The sequence below is a fragment of the Parasteatoda tepidariorum genome, chromosome 2 (genome assembly GCF_982258835.1).
Source record: "Parasteatoda tepidariorum strain Cologne lab strain chromosome 2, Ptep-v5.0, whole genome shotgun sequence".
Lineage (NCBI taxonomy): Eukaryota > Metazoa > Arthropoda > Arachnida > Araneae > Theridiidae > Parasteatoda > Parasteatoda tepidariorum.
This window is the reverse complement of record NC_141756.1, coordinates 108,849,720-108,873,668: the sequence shown is the minus strand read 5'-3', so window position 1 is coordinate 108,873,668 and position 23,949 is coordinate 108,849,720. Positions and strand designations below refer to the sequence as shown.

Here is a 23,949-nt window from a genome sequence, read left to right as displayed (position 1 = left end):
TAGTAGTCGTAAACAGAAAATTGGGCCAGCTGTTCAACACGGATATAAAATAAAGTATGTAAAATAGAGTTATAATGATGACTATAACTCTTTAATAACTCTTAAGAAAACATTAAATTAATTCAAGATTAAGATGAATAAAGAAATGATTAAATAATGTGTACATTGAAATAGTGAGCCTCACTTGATTATAGAGATCGTAGAGGTAGAGATTATATATAGAGAGAGAGTTTGAATACAAATTTTAAATGAGTATTCCTCATAATTTCAAGAACATCTAAACCCTAAAAAAATTATTTAAGCAGAAAAAATGTTGAAATTTTAAAACAAACCTGTTCTAAATTTTGACTAGGAAGGTGGGCATTGACAGCTTCTAAGCGATACTTATATGAAGTTAAGCTCCTCATTTCACCATATGTTTTCCAATCGTGAAGGGCAACTGTTGTTAAATTATGAAATATTTTGTCAAGATAATGTTCACATATATATATAACAGATGTTTACATATATAATATGGAAAACAATACTTACATTTAAAAAAAAAAAAGAATTATAAACATGCAACACACTTTTTTGAAAAATATATTTTATAATTAAAATTTATAAATGCATTTCCCTATTGAAGACTGAAATTAAAGCAAACAAGTTCACACATATTCTCACATTATATAAAATATTCCAGTATTTTAATTCTATTAGATTTTCATCCCTAATATAAAAAGAGGCATACAAATAGCTGTAAAAACAATTGTTAGAATTATTTTTTTAAAAAAAACTCCAGCCATTCAATCGAAACAGAATCATTTTTTTAATTTGGTGTCACTCGAAAACTGGAAAAAGAAAAAACACTTTTTCATTACATGAAAATTAAAAATAATGCAGAGTGTATAATTTTTAAAAATACAAAAGTAAATAAACTTCTTTATTATTTAAATGTTTTTCATATTTTTTATAAGTATTTTTAATTAATACATTTTCGGTTAGATACGATATGATAAAGATTGGCAAGTCTGTTGCCTTAATACTTATTATTTTTACATATTCTTGACAAAAATATTTCTTGCATAATTTTAATAATATTGAATGCAAACAAAGTTTTTAAAAAAAAACTTTTCAAAAAGAGTCATGTCTGTAAAAGAATGAAAATTCAGAAAACAGTATTTTAATTCTTAAAAAAATAAATCAGAAAACAAAAACAATAAATTCTATTTAATTTAGACGAAAAAATTAAAAAGCTAAATTATTCAGTTGAATAAATAAACATTTTTAATACAAATAATTATGATAACAGACAAGGCATAGTAAAAAAAAAGCTTCATCAACTAAACAGAACATTCAAAGTAGATGATTTCCTTTCGAAACAGTCTTCAATGATAAACAAGTGTTGCCATCCACGAATTTCTATTGAGTAGCTTAAAAAAAAGTAAATGAGTGCTGACAAATATGACATCAATTTAAGGACAGCGGTAATAAGTTTTAAAAAAAAGTTTACATTTTTATTAGTTTATTTTTACAATCTTTATAGAATCTTTTAAGAGTATTTAACACTTAAGTTTAAAATATGACAGAGCAGAAGAGAAACATTTTAGGGTTTATTTCAAGAACCACTATTCTTTAAGTTTCCTCAAACTTATCACTTTAAATACTATTTTTCTAAAATACTATCAAAACTTATAAATAAATAGTATTGGTAATGCTATTTTTTTATCTTTCTTCTTATGATTTTATATTTTTGAACTGGGAAAGTATCTACCTAATGTTCATTTAATACACAAAAATTATGAAAACAACTAAAAAAATAGACACACAGTAGAATGAATTTTGTGAATAAAACTATAAGCTACAAGTGTAAGATTTCTTTCTCTCTTATTGGAAACTTACATATTTGAAATAAAAGGTGAAGTTATTTTTGTCTTATGTATTACAAATTATACAAACATTTATTGTATAGCAATTTGGAATTCAAAGATTAAAACCTAAGCTTCATTCATAAAAATGAAATATATGAACTGATTGAGATACTTACACTTAACACTAACAAAGTGGTTAAACAAGTGAAGTGATGGAAGTCTGAAAAGACAATTAAATTCTTTTCTGCCAAATTTGAATGGATTTCTGTCATCTAATTGCAAATGATAATGGTAGTGTGTAAATGGAGCTCAGTTTCTATATCACTACAAGCAATTGTTAGAAAAATAATACTGATCAAATTAGCTTCAGATTCCTCATTATATTAAAATTGAAAAGCTATAGATTTTAATTTCAATGTCTTCACTGCTAACATAGAACACTGACAAAAATGAACCAAATAAGGGTGAAAGTTGCAAAACGTTTTTATATGAGCATGATATTTGCATATAATCTAGTGAAAAAGTAGTTCAGTTAAAATCAACAGTGTGCTGTTTTTAAAAATATTTCATGTAATTATCAAATTTCAAAAGTTAATAGAAAGTAAAGAAAGGTAGAGGAAATAATTGTAACTAGTTTTTTGAGTTAATTAAATCAAAATTACTAAAGTTATTCTAGAAGGAAAAAAATTCAATTTTTAAAATAAACTCTTATTCTCATATACAGAAGCGATAGCGTAAATTTAATTTTTTTTAAATAAAAAAAGAGAATGCTTATTTTTTTTTTTCAAAAAATATACATATTAAATAACTATTCCTTTAATAAAAACTTGAGATATTGTTAAATCGAAGATTTTAAGAGGAGATAGTTGAAACTAAATCTATTCTGTACATAATACAAGATAAGTCAGCTCCTAAGTTTTACTGCTCAATGCACAAACTAAAAAAAAACACCTAAATTATTTTTAATGTAATCATCATATTATAGCCCTAAAATTTATTCCTAATGATTTAAAGGAAAAAAAATCATTCATAAAAATGAAATATATGAACTGATTGAGATACTTACACTTAACACTAACAAAGTGGTTAAACAAGTGAAGTGATGGAAGTCTGAAAAGACAATTAAATTCTTTTCTGCCAAATTTGAATGGATTTCTGTCATCTAATTGCAAATGATAATGGTAGTGTGTAAATGGAGCTCAGTTTCTATATCACTACAAGCAATTGTTAGAAAAATAATACTGATCAAATTAGCTTCAGATTCCTCATTATATTAAAATTGAAAAGCTATAGATTTTAATTTCAATGTCTTCACTGCTAACATAGAACACTGACAAAAATGAACCAAATAAGGGTGAAAGTTGCAAAACGTTTTTATATGAGCATGATATTTGCATATAATCTAGTGAAAAAGTAGTTCAGTTAAAATCAACAGTGTGCTGTTTTTAAAAATATTTCATGTAATTATCAAATTTCAAAAGTTAATAGAAAGTAAAGAAAGGTAGAGGAAATAATTGTAACTAGTTTTTTGAGTTAATTAAATCAAAATTACTAAAGTTATTCTAGAAGGAAAAAAATTCAATTTTTAAAATAAACTCTTATTCTCATATACAGAAGCGATAGCGTAAATTTAATTTTTTTTAAATAAAAAAAGAGAATGCTTATTTTTTTTTTCAAAAAATATACATATTAAATAACTATTCCTTTAATAAAAACTTGAGATATTGTTAAATCGAAGATTTTAAGAGGAGATAGTTGAAACTAAATCTATTCTGTACATAATACAAGATAAGTCAGCTCCTAAGTTTTACTGCTCAATGCACAAACTAAAAAAAAACACCTAAATTATTTTTAATGTAATCATCATATTATAGCCCTAACATTTATTCCTAATGATTTAAAGGAATAACCTTAAATATGCTAATTAGAGCAGATAATATTTAAAGTAACTAAATCAGACTTAAAAACTTTTTGTCTGTTAAAACTTAACTGAATCTCTCTGCATTCTTTTCCCCTCACAGATTCAAATTCTTAATCTTCAAAGTGGACATCTGTAAAATATGGCCACAGTAATTTAGTCTGAACAGCCATTGAAAGTTAATGTGTTAATTTTAATTTTTGCATATTTGATCATGGGTTTGGAACTATTTGAGCAAATCAAAAAATTTTTTTTGAAAAGATATGAAACTCATTCAATTATTGTAAGATAATATTATACTCATAATTTATTGTAAGATAATTTCATTGAAAATGTAATTTATATAATTTTTTTTTAACAAAATATTTTAATAATGAGCAAAACATTTTCAATTTTGAGCTACAAAAATTTTTTCATCATTTTAAACTAAGTAATTTTAAAAAAGAAAAATCCAAAGATCAATTAGAAACAGTGAAAAAGTATAAAATTTCGAGAAAAGTCTTATTTTATATATTCTTTCCTATATTAGTGATTAATCCTGAATTTTGCATTTCATTATTAAAAATTATAGTTTTAAACAATGTCAAAATTTATATACCTTACAATTCACACATTATACAAAGAAAATTATTCTGTTTTACAATACAGAAAGTTATGAACCTCGTTACGAATTCGGTATTCAAAAGTTAAAAATTTTTTCTTTATATAAGTTTTACGAGTGACAAAATTTTTCTTTTGATTTGCTTGAATGGTTCTATAAATACAAACAAATAAAATGACAATTAAGGGGACCAAACTTATGCCTACTCTCCTGGTTTAGTTAATTTCCAGATAGCAATTCCCACTATTTTAAGATACAATAATCCAAATCCATTGGAAGAAAAAATACCTTTACTCAGACAAAAAAAAAAAAAAAATAGTTTATTGGCTCTAATTAATTGTTATTATTAAAATTAACCTTTTCAAACATTAAAATTGCATGTAAATAAGTGAAGTTTGATTCACCAGGTAACAAAGTATTAAATTGTTTTATGCATAATGTACAGGCATATTGGTATTGCAATTAAATACGTATGAGTCATTTCTAGTAACAATTGTAAATTTATTAAAACATAATTTAATGTTTCAAATATCCTTCTAAATTCTGATTAGTCACTATTAATTGTTCATAATAAGAAATTTTTTTTGCAATTTCATAGGAAAAAGAATGCATTAATGATCCGAAAGTAAAAATATATGCATGCAATCAATCATATGGAAGTATTTGTCACAGCACAAGTTGGGAAAATTGACAGATGAATAACAACAAATAATATATAGCATCTAAATGCAAATTGTAGAATAGTCCAAACTCACTTTAATAATTTTAATTTTTATCTAATGATTTAGGTACTAGCAATAGGATTATGAAATAATAGCAATAGTCTATATCAGTCTTCAAAAGCAATTTTTATATTTGTCATAAATCTTTACATACATTTTTGCTTTGCTTTTTATTGCTATGTTTCTGTCTTATCTTTCCTCAATCTTTCCCATTACTACATATTTTCATATTAGAGGTCTATTTATGAAAACATAGATGTAAGAACATTTTTCAGTAGTTCAAAATTATTTTAAAATTGTAAAAAGTAAGCTTGCTTAAAAAGTATTTGTTTTGTAGTATATTGATTTTAATTATAGATGTAACTTCACAATTTTGAAGAAATTGTAGCTCTTGGTACAAAAAAAAAAAAATTACATGAAACAGCATTAGTTCTACCTCATATTAAGATCAGTGGCATAGTGATAAATAAGTTTCAGGAGAAAACAATTTCATTGAAGCAAGTTCCAACAGTGTCTGCCTAAAAAATAATTTATTTTAAAAAATATAACAGGGTTAACATACAAAAATTTATTTGTTTTCTTAAGATTTCAGTTTAATTATTTTATATTTAAAAATATTCAGCACTAGAGTGATTGTGAGGAAAGCACTGCTCCCAAAAAGCACCTTGGATTAAGCTTTCCTTTCATTCGAATGCCCTTTAAAACTTCCTAGTATATAAATTGCAATTCTTTCTAAAATATTTTTTGAAAAATATATATTTATTGAAGTTTTTTTTAAAAATAATCAATGATGTTAATAAAACAGATAGAACACAAGTGATTTCGTAATTTATAACACATGACACAAATAAAATTAACTTGAGCTAATCTTTATAACATTGTATTTAAGCAATGAAACTTTTTACAAAAACGGTTTTAAACTATTTTTTTTAATAAAATTTTTGAAGGCACATATTAATGAATTTCCTTAAGTCAGTAACCAAATCAAATTTTTATAAAAATGTGAAATTTATATACATCACATCATTGCCAAATTTAAAGAACTTTCTTATAAGTTTTCAAAAGAAACTTTAAAAACATCTATATTTTAATGAATGAGATATTTACTTTCTCAATCAATCAGTTTTTTTTTAACTTTTAGTAAGTCTCTTTAAAGAAAATTTTTTATTTCCCAATTTTTTATTTTAAATCATTTCTAAGCTATTAACTACTCAGTAATTATTGCTACTTATTGAAAAATAGAAGATGAACTCTACGTTTCCTGAAAAAAAAACAAAATAAGAACCAATTTATTTTTTTTAAAAAAGTGATATTAAGACAAGCACACATTATATTTTCTAGCAAGAAAAAAGGTTTGGAGAACAAAGGAAATGAAAAGTGAACAATTAATTCATTAATAAAAATATTCGAATTTTGAACATTCTTTTAGTTTAAAAGAAGAAAAAGAACTTTCAAATACTAACTTTCTTTATAGTAAGGTAAATTTTCTTCTGAAATGCAAACAGCCGAGCCTCAGGAGTAAATTCATGATGAGATGATAATGTTGACATGACACTGTCATGTAATGCTGATACCATATACTGGAAAAAAATTTTTACAAGTGAAACAAAACTACATCAACATTTATAAGATTTTAAATCTAATATACAAAGCAAAACAGATATAATATAAATTACAAAATAATAAAAAAAATTTGCTGTCAGTTTTGTTTGTTTGTTCTGTTTTGCATTATTTACATTTACATCACATATACGAAACAGATTCTACAACAATGTTACATATTTCAAGTTCAAGCACTCCTTAAACCTAATCTTAGAAGATAATCAAAATGCACCATTTGTCCAGTTATGGTCATAAACTACTTACGGGTGTCATTTATGTTCAAAACTTGAGCGGTAACCTTCACTGGTGGAAGTTTATGAAAAGAAAAAACTAGACGTGAAAAGTATTTTTAATTAATTTACTTACATGATTGCTTATTGGTATATTTTCGGAATTTAAATTATGTCAGCATATTTATAATCATTAATGAAATATCTCGGCACACCACTAAATACAGAATTTAATTGCGCGGAAGGGAGGATGCAACTGTAGTGTATCTACCACTACAAAAATACAATTCCATTTCACTAGTATATAAAACATGTTAATTCGATTCTATGGTGGGGTGGCTTTTCATAGGCGAAGGTTGATATCTGCTATAACTTCTCCCCCACATTGGTGACCGGGTAGTTGTTCTGTTGTAGTGGTAGATACACTACACAACAAATAGGGGTGAATTGAAATACTTTTCAGGTAAAAATTACTATAAAAATTGCATAATAATCATTGAGGTTTTATTAACTAAGAAAGAAAAGAAAACTAGAAATAAATTGTTACATTTTATTCATTATATTTTGATATAGAATGCTCAACATACTTTAAAAAAAACTGAAGAGATAAGAACAATTAATAAATAAACTTGTAGATCTGTATCCAGATCTGGACAGAACTCTATAGATCTTATTCCCAATCAGAATTTATAGATGAATTTGTCTTACAAAAATTTTAGCTATTATTTCTCTTAATGAATTCATCAGTAAAAGTGGATTGGGCTATGAGCTACGATATGAGTCACGATAAAGACACGATATGAGTAGACTTGTGCATTAGCAAATTATAATTTTTCTTTTGGCATGCAGATGATCACTACACAACAGATTCCCGAGCAATGCTTTCAACTTACAAGATGGAAACACTGCAGCCTCATCACATTCTAGTTCTACAAATTTCTTTTCCTGATAAAAAAAAAAATTTCAAGATTCCTATAGACTGTAAAGGTGACAAAAAGAATAGTGGCATACGAGCATTTATGATCATTTCAGGAATAGAATAAATAATAAACCTTCTTAAATCGATAAAAAATATTATTTTCAATTTTAATTTATAAGTTTTTTTTTTTAATTCAAAATGTAGAAAAAAACATGGAAAAAATTATAGAACAATGAAAAAAGGGGAAAAAGAAAAATAATAATAAAAATCCGAAAAAAGGGGGGAAATTAATAAAACGCCGTAAATAATCTTTTCATCAGCTCAAGCGATTATATCCGCAGAAAGGAGTGCTTTCTAATATTGTATCAATATAGCCAAAGCAAAATATATCAATACAATAGTGTGAGGAGCAATTAAAAGAAAATTTTACAAAAAATTACAACAAATAAAATAGAACACATTAAGTAAAAATATCACGCAAAATCAGAAAATAAAATGAAAAACAGAATAAAACATAAAACAAAATCTATATTCAATTGAACTTACATAAATTGGAATTTTTTCAAGAATGATTTAAAATATTTTTACAATAAGGTTGCCAGGTTACAAAATATGAAAACAGAAGCTCAAATTGAGGTAAAAGCATAAATATAGGGTTTTGTTTCATAGTGGATTCTTACTGCAGTACTGAAGTGCGTTTGATTTGTTAGTTACCAAGGATGGGCCTGAAAATAGATATGCACAAGGTAATAATTATAATGGATAATTTAAAGAAGTTAACAATTAATAATTTTAGAAAATTAACTTCTATTTAAGAAAAAAATAAAAAAGGAAAGAGAAAAAAACATGAATTGCCTATTTTGTAAATAATTTTTGTCATGGATTTGCACATGGTAAAAATTATATAAATTAACAAAGAAGTTTTTTAGTAAATTTATTTACAATAATATACAATTAACTAAATGATTTTATATAGAATTTAATTACTTTAGTTGTTGTCCATTGTTTTTTTTCTAATAAATTTTGAAAGAGTTTTTCTATTTGTTTTTTGGATAAATAAATATTACTGCATATTCATTCAATTCTATTCATTTGATTAAAAATGGTATTTAAATAGATGTTCTTAGAATTCTAAGTAATTAGTTTATTTATATTAAAGTTAAAATCATTTCTTTTATCTTACAAATCCACAAAGCAGATATTTTCTTTTATAATACCCAAATCCAAAAAATTGAAATTAATATTATCATCATTATTACAAAGCAAAAATAATTCCTCGGGGTAAATGTTGTTTAATAAAAAAGTATAATCTTGAAAATTATAGATAATTAAATCATCAATAAATCTAAAAACAAATTTAATATTAAGAGTATAATTTTTTTACTAATAGTGCAAAAATAAGTTAGATAAGAGAGATGAAAAATTATATCCTTGTGGTATTCCATCAATTTAAAGAAAAATATCTTTTTCATCGCAAAGATAATTATTAAAAATACAAAAATTAATTAGAATTTCCCAATAAACAAAATCATGACTAAGGATATTTTTAAAAGCATAGTAAAAATTCAAAAGTACATCTTTTAGTTTAAAAAGGAAAATGCTATTGAAAAGATCCTGGAAATCAAAAGTCACAATAGAATTAATTTTAATATGTTTAATAAATTCTAAAATCGGTTGATTGTTAGTGATAATCCAAGAAAAACCTTCTTTAATAATATTGTTAATAATTTTATTTCAGTAATTAGAGAAAATGGTGCCAGATTTAGTTAGGTAAGTATTAGTGACATGGGATTGTTCTAAGTTTTATAGGAATTTTATGAAATTTAGGACTGATAATTAAGTAAGGAAATTGTATATTGCTAATTTTAATTTTTAATCTCTTATATAAAGCCAAAAATTTTTACTATTTTTAACTCCGTATTTAAAAGTGCAATATAGAATTTTTTACAGAAGATTGGATAGTTACTGTTAGCTTTGTCTATGGGGAAACTATAAAATATTTTTGTAGTTGCTTTATTTATTGAACAATTATAGAAAAATTTGTTGAATTGTTACAGTTATTTAAATTATCCTTATTATTAAAAACAAAGTTTTTAAAGTAATAATAAAGAACCTATTTCCATTCAGTTAACATACTTAAAGGTAAAGAGAACCTATTTGATATCTTTCAACAAAAACTATTGAGATCATTAAGAAAGTATTTTAGAAATTTCTTAATTGATATATGCAGGGATGAGAGTAGTCAGAAAGTAAAAAAGAGGAAATCCAATATATATATATATATATATATATATATATATATATATATATATATATATATATATATATATATATATATATATATATATATATATATATATTAACAAAAATTTGACAAAAAAAGTTCGATTTTTAAACTTGTTAACCATGTGATTATAAATCCCGATATAAGGCTTTTAAATCACGTAAATATGAAACTCTACATCGAGTTTAAAAAATGCGAAAATACAAATCTTGATGCGTAATTTTTAGATCACGATGCATAATTTTTAAATCGCGCGATATTACAACCGCAAAAACGAATCACGACATTGGATTTTAAGCTCGCGTGAATACGAATTGCTACATAGGGTTTTAAAAGCTCGTAAATACAAATCGCGATATTGGTTTTTTTAAATCTCGTAAATAAGAATCTCGATGTACAATATTTAAATCGCCTGAATAAGAATCGCAACGTTCAACTTTTAAATCAGGTAAATACGAAAATCGATGCTTGATAATAAAATCGCGATTTTAAAAATGCATAAATACAAAACACAATATTGGATTTTTAAATCTCGTAAATAAGAATCATAATGTACGATATTTAAATAGCGTAAATAAGAATCGCAATGCGCAACTTTTAAATCTCGTAAATAAGAATCATAATGTACGATATTTAAATAGCGTAAATAAGAATCGCAATGCGCAACTTTTAAATCAGGTAAATACGAAAATCGATGATTGATATTAAAATCGCGTGAATAAAAATCGAGATATTTGCTGAGTCTGGACTTGGGATTTCTAAAAGGCTTGTTTGTATTGTTTTTGTTTAGATATAATAAATAAAAATTTACATGATTAATTGAATGAGCAAATAAATATTTTCACCGCAAATCCACCTCTATTTTTTTCTCTATTTTTTTTGTTTGTTTTCACGCCAGAATACAAGAAGCAGCGACGTCTGAATTACGAAAATACGAGCTATCCCGCCAACAAATAAAAAATACGGAAAATCTTATTTTCTGTGCATGAAATCGGAGAAAATAGCTAATATAAGTAAGAATGCGGAAGGGTTAGCAGCTAGGACGTAGTTTGAATTTTCTGTTTATCTTTGAAAACCGTAAATAAATATAATTATTTTACTTCAACGACTGAATTTTAAAAGAAAAGCGGGATATTTATATATAACACAAACGAAACTTTTAGAGAATCGGAGTTTTAGATAAAAAGGCTGAAATTCGAGAGACAAAAAAAATCTCATCCCTATATAAAGGTCAACCAGTTTTCTCCCAAGAAAATGATTTTTAAACAAACTTCAGAGGGAGGAATAAGGACTTCAATGATTTCGCTCCGCGGAAAATTAAATTCCTGATAAAATATTTTAACTAAAGCAAAAAAAAATTTCAGCGGAAATTAGCGGAGAAAATGGAAAAATCTGAAAAAAAGCGGAAATCCGCGAATCCGCGGAAGAATCTCATCCCTATATATGGTAAATGGGTCTAAGTTTTGTGCCTTTTATCATTAAATTCCTAAGTTCTCTATAATATTTAAATTACCAGTAATAATATGTTTATCAATAATATTTTAATGTTTTCCTTCTTCACAGTGACATTCATAATCGGATATATAACTTTTCCCAAAATTTTTGATAACATCATTATAATTAAATATAGTTCTACCAAGAGATTATATTTAAAGCTTTTAATTATGTGAAATTCTTTTAATGGAAATACATTTTCAAAAATATTATGAAATTTGATCTTATTGAAAATAGAATTTTGAAAGTTAACGAAATATTAATTATCTAAATTTTTCTTTTTATTCGGGGAAATTTTACTCATTTTAGCTTTTACAAGTTCCAAACAAAGTAATGTAAATTAATAAAAGAAAAGTTAATAATAAGACCTTGAAGCTTATATACATCATTATTTTTAAGGGGGGAAATAAAATCTTTAATTGGTTTAATATTATAATGTTTATTAAAATCTTTTTCCATTTTAGAAATGAAATTTATATTTAATTTGTCACTATTAAGAGAGTTTCTATTACGTCTTGATCCCCGTTTACATCGATTTGTACGCTTATCTTTTATATGAAAAAGTGAATAAGTTGAGGAGTTAAAGTTAATCTGTGTATGTTGGAAGGTATCGTTTAGCCCATACAGCAAAATTGTTTTGTATAAAAGTCTGCAGAAATTTTATTTTTGTAGTCTTAAATCTAAATCTTCTACTATATCTAAAATATTAATTTTGACACTGTGAAAATTATGTTCCCTATAATGATTCAATTCCAGATTATTGATAATTTTATTACTGTTTATTGTTATCAGAACAGTGTTGATTAATTCAAATATTAATATAGTTATTGGTTTGTCCAACATATTTCATATTATAAAAACCACAGGTTTACATATAAATAAAATTTTTACTTATACAAAAAAAATGGAGCTATCGTTATTAAGAATCGTATGTTTGTGGTCAATATTAGGGCAAGTTTTGCACCTTTTAACACCACACGCTTTATAAGCCAGTAAAATTTCAGACATTGAATGTCATACCTGCCAACATTGGAGAAATAAAAGAACAGATTTTACTAATGACATATTTTAGGCTACAAATAAAGTTTTGATACATCACACATAATCAAGTAACTCAAAAAGAGAAAGATATAAAATTTGAAATATTAAAAGCAGTTACTGTTAGTTGAAGTAAAAAATTTGTATATAATTCATAATCTCAAAATAATATTTTTTTAAAGCAATATTTATAATTACTTAAAATATAAACACTCAACATACTGCCTGGCAATAGCACCATTTGTTGAGGAAGAAGAGAAGTATTTTTGCCATCAATTATTTTATAGGCAAAAAGTTATTTTAAAAATTTCTTCAACAAATACGGAGAAATTTGAGAATGTACAGGTAAACAGGAGATAGTTATAAAATACAGGATTCTTCATTAAAAAACAGGAGACTTGGCAGGCATGGAATGTAATTCAAAAAATTTTTATCTTCCAGAGTAGCAAGATGTCTATCCGCATTTCCCCTCTGAATTAGGCTCTTTGTACCGGGTACAACATGAAGAATAATTTAAATAGTGAAAAATTTTTTTTTTTAACATTAAACATATTTTTTACCAGGCACAAAATTGTTATAACTGTTTAAACACATAAAAATAGGCTCATAGAACAACGCCCTAAACACACACAACGTCCCAAGCACACGAAATTAGAAAAAAGAATTAATAAATGGAAGCAAAAGGAAAATAAAAGTAAGTTAATAGTAGATAACATTAAGAGCTAATCTGCATTAAATATAATCACTAAAACATAGCATAATAAATAAATCTAAAAAGGACAACAAAAAAAACGTATTAAAAAATAAAACTTGTTTTTCTTAATTTTCTTTGTTTTTTTTTTGTCCTTTTTGTATTTATTTATTATGCTATATTATATAGACATATATACACACGCAGAGCATTAATGAAATAACAACAAAATCTACATGCCTGTATCAGGTTTGATCATGTGTCAGTGCCATTGTCATACAAATCAGCAACATAAGTAGGGAAAACTGCACAGTGCTAGTATAAGAAACTGTAGTCAGAAGCATCCTCTTTAACCTGAAATAAAATAAATTAAATTTAGTAGAAATATTTTTAATTAGCAAAAATAAGTTTTAAAAAGCTGATAAAAAATAACTTGAAAAGTATAAGATACAAAAAATGCTTATGACTTCCACCAATACTAATTACTTATAAAAGCGAGAAGAGTTTTAAAACTTATTAATTTTTGCTAATAAAACTGATGGGCTCAAGATACATGGTAACTAATCAAGATACATGGTTAGCAAAGAAATACAATATAAAAAGAAATTATTACCAGAGAGGAGGTACAAAGACAAAAAAAATTCTCATATGCCCATTTTTTTGGATCTCATAAAGCAGGACCAAATGTCCAAAAGCTATATATGAGAAAATATAAAGAAGACCATTCAGATCAAATTTCTGATTCCAGTAAATTAATTTTTTGCAAACAAAGAAATATTATCTATCTCATTGAATGCAAAACCTGCTCTTTAAAAAATATATTGGACAGACAAGCACTGAACTTAATAAAAGAATAAATAGTCATCGTTCAGTTATTAAAAACTTTCAAAAAAATAATAATTCTGATATCGAAATTATTCACTTCCAAAAACATTCTTTTAAAGACATTAATATACTTATTCTTAAACATATTGAAGATTTGAATCTGAGATTAGATCATGAAAATATTTATATTTGTAAATTAAAAACTTTAAACCCTTATGGACTTAATAGTAAACTTAATGGAGAAGGCAGCCTCGATTTAAATTCTGTTTGTATTTACAAAAAGTTAAATATTTTTAACGACAGGTTTGTTAAAAATTTAAGAGGTAACAGGGGTAAGCATAAGGACAAATCTCATAAAAATAAATTTAATGTGGTCCTTTTCAGAAATTTGTGTTCTTTGGATGTTAGTGATATTAACATAAAAAAGATTAAAAGCTTCATCTTCAGTATTAAGAACTCAGTGTTAAAATGGTTTATTAAATTTCAAATGAAACTTGTCAAATTTTCAAATCCTGATTTAAAATTTATTGTTTCAGATCTTATAAAATTTAAACTTAATATCCACAACTTTGATACATTAAATGTTTCAGGATCTAATAAAGAATATTGTGTTGTTAATTTTCTTGATAGGGTTTTTGAAAGAGGTTCATTACCAATGGTTGTTAATGGTCTTGGTGACTTTTTTCCTATTAAGGACAAGATTAGTGTTTCGATTTGTTTCAAATATAGCAAGACGTTGAAGAATATTATATGTAACTATAATTTTTACTGTCAAAATTTAATGGAACTTGAAGATATCTGTTTGTGTGACCAATTGCATTATAAAGATTTTGTTGATAAAGATCACGGACACATAGTTACGGGTAACCTTGTTACTGATAAAAATCTAAGGTTGCTAATGGGACTTGGTACAAAATTTAGACCAAGAAGAAATTATAATTTGCCTTTTATCATTTCCTCAATTAGTAAAGATTTAGACGGCTTTATCGCAAAGTGCTCAAGGAAATATAACTGGCCCATAGAAGGATTTTTCGAACGGAAATATAAAATTTTTTTCATTTTAACTCTGGTTCTAAATTTTGAACCCTTACTTAAAATGCTGATTAAATCTTGATCACCCACAATTTCTAAATTTCCGGTAATAACATGTCCATAATCATTATCAATAAATTTTGAAAAACCCTCCTCATTACAATAACAATCAAATTTAGAAATACAATTAAGATTTCGACTTAACAAATTATGATTACACACCTTTTTCCTAAGTGTAGAAGAATATTTAAAAGCAGCAGAAACCCTAATTTGTTCTAAAGGAAAGAAATCAGGAAGACCATGAATAATCTGTGGTAACTTAGCATTTTCAAAATTCTTATCATGAAAATTAATCGTACAAAAAACCCTTTCAACTTTAGAAACATTATTAAAAAGCAAATCAGTTCAACTTTAGAAACATTATTAAAAATCAAAACTAATTTGTGTAGTAAAATATTCAAAAATCTTGTTTTTTCGCAATTAGTTAGGATCAAGAAAATTTGCAATAATGTTGAAAGTTTTCGGGAAGCTGTGGATAATTTTTTAAATAATTTGAGTAAAAATGATTTTCCTTTTAATTTTTGTAATGTTAATTTTTTAATTAAAAAAATGATTGATGGTTTTTAAGTTTTTATATATTTTTTCTTTTAACAGGGCGCAATTCTAGTCTTAACTGAGCAGCCCCAGTTAAGCATTCTATTAATTTATCTACGTATCTCCTTCTCCTGACCTTTTCATATCATTTTTAAACTTTTACTGCGCATTATTATAGGGGGCGTTGTTTTTCAGTTTTTAGTGTTTTCTTTTCCTCCGCTTTTGAAGTTGATTCTTGACCTGTGACTGTGAGTTTTTAATTTTCTGATGATTTTTATTGATTTTCTTTTCGTAATTTGTTTATTCTTTTGAATGTATCTTGTTTTTCCTGGACCTCTATACAAAACCATCGGGGTACTGAGGGAGATATTTTAAGCTTTTGCTTCTCCCTCAAATAGAAATGGTTTTGTTTTTAATGGCTACCGAAGCCGGTACCCCCTGAAGACGTCGGCTTCGGTGGTCATATTTTTATTTTATTTGTTTCTTGTATTGATACTTTTCTCTGAAATTTCTGCTGCTTCTTAGTGCGTTTTTTTCAAAGAAGTTTTTTCAAAGTTTTATCCTTTTGATCTTAATTATTTGTGTTTTCTTTCAGCATTTTATCATTAATAACAACCAAGAAGTTATTAAATATTTAAACAACACTCGTGTTAATACAATTCTTAACTGTGATTTTGAAAATCTTTTTACCAGTATTCCTCACAATAATTTAAAAAATATTTGTATTGAAATTTTTGAACATTATTTGATTAATGAAGGTATTGACAAGGAATACTGGATTAATTTATGCAATGTCAACATTTTTGAAAATTACTTTTTTAACGGTATTAGTTTTTACAGGCAAATTAAGGGTATTTCTATGGGTAATAGTTATTCAAGTGCATTTGCTAATATTTTCCTTCATTTTTATGAACATAAATTTCTACAGAATAATTTTTTAAAAGGTTTCAGGTTCATTGATGATTTAATCATCTTCAATTGTTGCGATTTTGATTTGATTAATAATATTTATCCTGAAGAACTGAGTTTAATTAAAACCAATTCACAAGACTCTCGTGCTTATTTTTTAGATCTTGATATAAATATTTCTGATAACAATAATCTCATAGGGGTTTATGATAAAAGGAAGGATTTCAATTTTAATGTTATTAGCCTTACGCATTTTTATTCCAACCTTTATTATAAAATTTTCAAGAACATTGCATTTGGTCAAATATTGAGATTCAAATTCATTTGCAATAACCGTATAGATTTTTTGACCGCTATTGAGGTATTAAAAAACAGCTTAAAGAAAAATAAATTTCCTTTTGACTTTAATAATTTTGATGTTTTGATTAAAGAAATTTTAAAAAAATCCTATTAACTTGGCCGATATTGAAGCCCGTCTAAGCAGGCCTAGACGGTGAATTATTTGGTTTTCATCTTGTTATTTACTGGGATTTTGTTTTCATTTACAGAATTTCTTGGGATTATGTTTTCTTATTCTGTTGGGATTTTTTAGACTGATAGCAGCACTTGGATTCTATTGCTCTTTAATTTGTTGATTTTTATCTAGGTGTCAGCACATTATTTTTTGAGCTGATTTCGAATATATAAGGAATTTCTTTCATTTTTACTAACTGTAACTGTTTTGAATATTTATATGTGCTTTGGGGGCAGTTTTTTTGATGTCATCTAAGTGCTTTGTATATTTGTTTCAGTAAAGGTGATTATGTTGCAAATTTATATGAATGTTATAATGGTAAATATTTTTTTAATGTGGTAATTATTATTATTCTTTGTGCTTGTATTTTCATTAGGGGCCTCGGGGCACTGTTAGTTTTGACTTTGCCACTAACAACAGAAAGGCTCCTGTGTGTTTACAGACAGTGTGTCCCCTGATGAAGTGCTGCTCTGTAAACACACAACTTTATTTAAATTTTATTTAAATTATTTTTGAGTAAATTTATATTATTACTAGTAAAATATAAAGAAATTATTATGTAGTAACATAATTTATAAAAATGCCTTATTAAAGTTTGAGCTTATTCAATGAAACTTAAACACTAACCTTGAAATGCTAAGTACCTTCTGAGAAGTTTTTTGAGAGCTTGTTACAGACTGAATCAAATTTTGATACAGCTGATATTGTTATATTCAGAAAAATTTTCTTCTTTACATAAGTCAAAAATTTTAACTAACTCATCTCATCAAAATTAGGAATAAAAAAATCTAACAGCATTACTGCAACAATGTATGCTTTCACACAGAGAAAGAGAGAGATCGAATGATTCTGACAAACCCCACAACATTTCCTAAAATCAAAAATGAAAAGTTCAAAATGAAGCAATTTGATGGTTACACAATCTAAAGAGGAATACATTTTTATACATGCTACAAAAATTATTATTATCAGTTATTGAATTTATTTGCAAATATCAGAAAAAGGTAAAACAATCAGTTGAATAAAGACAAATACACAAGAAATAGACAAGACACAAGACATAGACAAGACACAATGAATTCAATAAACATTAAGACAAATTTAACACAAAAGTAATAATACAAATTTTGATTTAAAAAGAAACATAATTGGGTTCTTAATATAACGTTAGAAGTAATTTAAAAAGTAGAACATTACACTAAAAACTGCTAATTTGAAATAAACGTCAAAAAATAAAGTTTGGAAAAGAATGCAAATGTATGAGAAATGCCAAACGAATTTTCAAACATGATTATTTTATATAAATAAGAATATGTAACCAATTTATTTCCTTAAAAAGTTTTCAGCTTAGAGAAGCAGCAAAATTCATATTATGGTTAGATCACACGATGACAATTATCGGCAATGAAACTGGCAAGTCAATCGCTATCCTCCACTTTCTCCAAAAATTGCTCGAAAATCCTCATGCGATATAGAAATCACGGTTGCCCGAAATATTAGCAACTGCTTAGGCAATTTTTCTCTCTCCATTAACACTTGAACAATTCAGATCATTTGCTTTTTATGACATTTCAATTTTGTGGGATGACATATACAAAGGTAAATAAAAATGGCGGCGACGCTGATGAGGAAAATAATCAGATGAAATTTTTTGTTGATGAAACAGAACAGTTTTTTAGTTCAATAATAACATTTGCCTTTAAATTAAAGCATTAAAAATACTTTTACATGATGAGATGAGAATCTCAATGAAGTTGATGTACCATAACAGGAACCTGCACATCATTTCAAAAGTGGTGAGTGCAGTAAACTATTTTCTACATTTTCTTTTAAAATATTTATATTTGGTTTAAACTAATAAAATTAAAACTTATTATAATTTATTCCAATAAAAGTTTTAATTACTTTGGATAGAAATAATTTCTATTTTAATGTATGTAAAGATTTATACTGGTGAAAAACTTCATTTTGAAATATCCGCCAAGCAACTCGCCAAACTTTGTTGCATTATTGTAACATAAAATATAATAATCATTGTATTTTTTTATTTTTAAACTTTAATCGTTATTTCAGCTGATTGTTAAAGCATGTGTTTGATTATTTGAAAAATTTATTTTATTTTTATTATCATTATTATTGAAATAATTATTTTATTAAAGTTAATTTTAAAACAAGTTAGAAAACATGAATATTTATCTTCTCTCTCACAAAGTTACACCATTTTTCGGTAATTATTGAAAAGTTTTAAAAAACGTAGTAGTATTATACATAAGAAGTAATTTTTAAAAATACAAATTCCCAATTCGCTTATCTGTTTCTACATTCATCCCCTCTTTTTTTGTTAAATGATGATTTGCATAATATTTTGTTTATTATTATTCAAAGTTAACTCTCGATACTTTACTTTTTATTTATACTTAACATTTATCTATTGATACTTTACTTTTCTACAATGGTAGTAAGTATGTAAGTTTACCTTACTAATTTTTCAATATACTTTCATTTTTAATAGTCTTCGTTTATAAATACAATTTATTTTTTTAAAACAAATTTCAGCCCAAACATTAAAGCTACAAAACCAAATATCTGCCATCTTTCATTAGAGTATAGAAGATCATTAGATCTTAGAACTATAATCAAAATATCTGGCAAACTTTAAATCAGTTTATAAGGGATACCTGACGGCTTAACTGATTTCAAATTAATGGTATTTAATCCCCCTTATTCTAATGTTAATGTGTAAAATTTTATCATGATAGTGATTTCTTTCTTTTATTTCAGATATTTTGTGGAATCTTGAAAGGTTTTTTTGGTGAAGAAGGAAAGAGTTGCAAAATTTTTATGAATGAAATTAAAAAATAAAAAATGTAAATGAATAAGGTTCTTAACATTTCACTTGACTTTTTCAATTGATTCTTGTATTATTTAAAATACAAAACACATTTAAAGCCAATAACAAAATAATAGGGTACATGAAAAAGTATGCTCTTTATAAAATACAGTTTTTTTTCCTAGTTATTAATGATTTTATATAGTGTATATATTACAATAAATTTGTCTTAAAATAAATGATGTAACTTTTAATTAAATTATCATATACCAATAATGAATGCTTTAAATTTTACAATAATAAATTGCAAGTATAAAATTGAAAATCTTCGTATATTTCAAAAATAATTTTAAAAAGAAATTGGTTTTTCATAAAAATGATATTCCTGATATGCAATGAGAAAATGATGAATAGAAGTTATGATCCCTTAATCAGGGCTCCCAACATATTTTAGACAAGAAAAAAGGGAAAAGAGGACCATTTGTAGGAAAAAGAGGACCTAGGAGGGCCAATTAAGACTTTAAAAAAAAAAAACTTAGCACCATTTACAATTGTAACAGTTGCTATTGTGGCACCCCTGAATACAGTTTGACTCGATATCTTTACCAAAAAATTAAAAAACATCAGTCATAGAAATTTTAAAACAGAATCCTACTAAAAAGATATAAATTTCACAAGTTTCCTTTACCTTAATTTACTATAAAAACAGCTAGATTTTTTTTCCAACCTCTTTTATTTAATCTCCAAAGCAAGACTGGAAATTTACAAACATGATAAAAAACAATATAAAAAATAACAAATAATCACTGAAGTAAACTAACTTTATATTTAAACATTCTCAATACTTATTTTAATTGTACAGAATAGAGAAATCAATTAAAACAGGAAAAAACATTAATAATACATCTGAAGCTACACATACGCTATTACACATATGCTAAACTATTCTTTTGTTTTTGGCTTCTTGTTAAAAAAAGTTGTGATTAAAGAATCTTTTTTTTTCTCAAGTTCTTTTTCTAGGGTATCAACAATCTTACGTTTATTACTTCCCTCTTCTTTAGATTTCATTGCACCTTCAATCATGCTTTGTGCAATTTTAGCCTCTGTAAAATCCCCTTTATCGAGAGCTTTCTTCAATCGTTTATTGGCTTCTTCAAGAAGTTTATCAGTAACTTTGATCTGAAGATTTTCCTCTTTTTTCGCAGCTTTCAGCTCGGTTGATAAACTTTTAATGTCTTGTTTGTTCCTATTTAATTTCAAAAGACTTTCTTCTGCTGCTTTTTTCAAGTCATCAGCCTCTTTAATTTTTCTTGCTTCTTCCTCTTTTTTTTTTCTTTCCTGTTCAATATAGTTATTGTAGCTTTTATAAGCTACACTAGCTAAATTGAGGAGCGTTTTTGTCACAGGAACTACTTCTGGTTTATTTTTATATACTTTAAGAGCATCGCTAACAGTCAATCTTGCATTTAACATCCGAATTGACATGGAGGCTCTATCCTCAGTCATTATTCTAGCTGATCTAGAAAATCCTCGCTCCACATCTGCACTACCGTGGATAAGAGTTAATGCTGGTTTAATTACTTTGCTAAGATTAGTGTACTTTAATTGATCTTTCAGCAAAGTGTTCCAATAATGGTCTATCCGACCATCACATTGTTTAATGTCTTCTAATTGCAATAACTTCCACTCATCAATGAGATGATCGGTATTTACTTCTATGGGTAATAAACTAGCAATTTTCACAATATCGTTCAAACTTTGAGGATTCTTGATCTTCTCAGGTTGCATACAACCTAAAGCTTCTAAAACTCCATTTCCAGTGACAATTCTCTTCTTTAAAATGTAATCTCCAGCAGCAACATAGTGTTTTCTAGCACGTAAAGTAAAATTGTCTCTTTCATTTTGTGAAAGTGATGACAGGCAGTTTAAAAGTGATTCGTTGAAAAAAATATCCTTTCCTTTCAACAAATTTTCTGCTTTGAAAGCATCCGGGCTCGGTTCTTGCTTGAATTCTGTTACAGCTTCTGTTTTGCAAACGCGTCCCATTATAGTTAATATTAACTCCTTGATTTCATCAAATAACACATGTATTAATGGCTCTTCTTTCTGAAATAAACCTGTGAATTTAGTGAATAATGAAGAGCTTGTGCAGATAAAATTCAACTCAGCTCTCATACTTTTCTTTTGCAAGAAAGATACAATTTTTTTGTAGCTGATTGTGGCCATTAGTCTTGATTGTTTTGATGGAATATAAGTTAAAAAATACTCCACAATCGCATCCCATTGCTGCAGAACTCTGTTTGCAGCAGGTTCGAGAGTGAGCCACCTTGAAGTCACGTGCTTAAGAAAATGCAAGTGTGGCACTTTCTTCTTAATTTGGATGTTTGAAAAGTCTTCCCAGCGGGATGGCCAGTCTTGGAAATAGTTAAAAAGGCCAATAATTAAATCTGATGCATCGCATCCTAGTTCCCCCAACCCCTTTTGAAATGCATTATGCATGATATGAATATTACAGAAGCCTACATCAAACAGCCCTTCATTTCGAACCAATTTCATTTCTTCATTCATCAGTCTAAATACCTTTTTATTGACATTTGGCCCATCACTTCCTAACATTAATATCTTACAAAGAGGAAGGTTTGCATTATCTAAACATTCCAAAATGTTCTTCTTTATGTCTTCTGCTGTGGCATGACCCATGCAAACACTCTCCAGATGTTTTGTGCACACTTCTCCTGTGGATTCTGACCAAAATCTTATTAAAATTTGCAGTTTTTTCTGTCCCGCATTGTTGGTTGTCTCATCATACTGAATTGAAAACAAAGCTCCCTGTACTTCTGTTAAAAGCATTTCTTTAAAATACGGAGCAAGCGCATCTGTTATTAAGTAGCTTGCTTTGGTTGGATTCAAAGAAAATTGCTCCGGAATAGCTCCAGGAAACATTCCTTTGAATAAATGAGCAATGTCTTTAGTCGTTTCTACCGACATGTTGCATGCAACTACTTTCATGCACCAGATCAGCTCAGCGCATAAAGCAGCTTCTTTAGAAGAATATAATTGTAAAGATGGCATCTTATTTGAATTGTCTTCGTCAGAAGTCCCGCAAAATGAAAGATGTAACTGCGAGGAGTCCTTCTTCAGTTTAAAATTGTTCTTGTGTTTAACAGTCTCATAATGTTTTTTGATGGCATTGAATCCTTTCTCAATCGAGATTAAACTGTCACATACTAAGCATAATAAACTGTTTTTTTCTTCTTTTCCCCAATCTTTAATCTTATGTCCATCTTCATCAGTTTTCTCCAACCATCGACTGTCAAATTTACATTTTCCCATTTTTGTTAAACCTTAAAAATAAAAAAAAATATTAGTATCTAAACCATAATAGCATTGAAATTTAATATATTTGCAAAAATACAAAAGATGAAGTTGAAAAGTAATGAGCAAACTACCTTATATCCTCAAAATTTGAAGTATTTTTACAGAACCTTAATTTATGGCCTTAGAAAACAAATAACTATTAGCGTTACCAAAAGTATGCTATTACTATTAAAAATATGGCTACCTTTAGAAATATTTGAGTAGGATAAATTTTGGGAAGGCCAAATAGTTAAATACCTTCCATTATTCTTGTCCAAGGGATAATTATGTAAATAAATTTAAATAGTTCTAATCTAAGAACATAAACTAACAATGATAGAAAATATTAATGAACATTGTTTTAAATAATAATTAAAATATGTTTCAGTTAAAGAACAAAATTGATAAAAGATATGCTGGCAACTTAAAAGAGCTAATTTCACCTTAGGCTGCCATCACTCATAAAGGCACGCAATGTAATATACCTAGAGTAGTAGACATAACTTTTTTAAAATAGCTTAAATGTATATAAAGCTATG

At 26.4% G+C, this 23,949-nt stretch overlaps 1 protein-coding gene and 2 long non-coding RNA genes across 7 annotated transcripts in view; 1 reads left to right on the top strand and 2 right to left on the bottom strand.

Moving 5' to 3' along the window:
• Positions 1-4,313: 4,313 nt before the first annotated feature.
• Positions 4,314-8,492, bottom strand: LOC147816025 (uncharacterized). Its single transcript, XR_015431603.1, has 3 exons — positions 8,389-8,492; positions 6,555-6,671; positions 4,314-5,609 (listed from the first exon to the last, which is right to left on the bottom strand). It is a non-coding gene; the product is annotated as an uncharacterized LOC147816025 (long non-coding RNA).
• Positions 8,493-13,487: 4,995 nt separating this feature from the next.
• LOC147816022 (uncharacterized) overlaps positions 13,488-23,949 on the bottom strand; it is a 56,592-nt gene continuing 46,130 nt past the window's right edge. For 4 of the 5 annotated variants that reach the window (XM_087158020.1, XM_087158019.1, XM_087158021.1 and 1 more), the window contains one exon: positions 20,256-23,397. In XM_087158020.1, the coding sequence (XP_087014146.1) occupies positions 20,996-23,386 (2,391 nt within the window). In that variant the 5' untranslated portion in view covers positions 23,387-23,397 and the 3' untranslated portion in view covers positions 20,256-20,995. Of the gene's footprint in view, positions 13,704-20,255; positions 23,398-23,949 lie in introns of those variants that run through there. The other variant, XR_015431601.1, reaches the window with a different exon arrangement.
• On the top strand, positions 18,743-20,102 carry LOC147816024 (uncharacterized). Its single transcript, XR_015431602.1, has 2 exons — positions 18,743-19,019; positions 20,005-20,102. It is a non-coding gene; the product is annotated as an uncharacterized LOC147816024 (long non-coding RNA).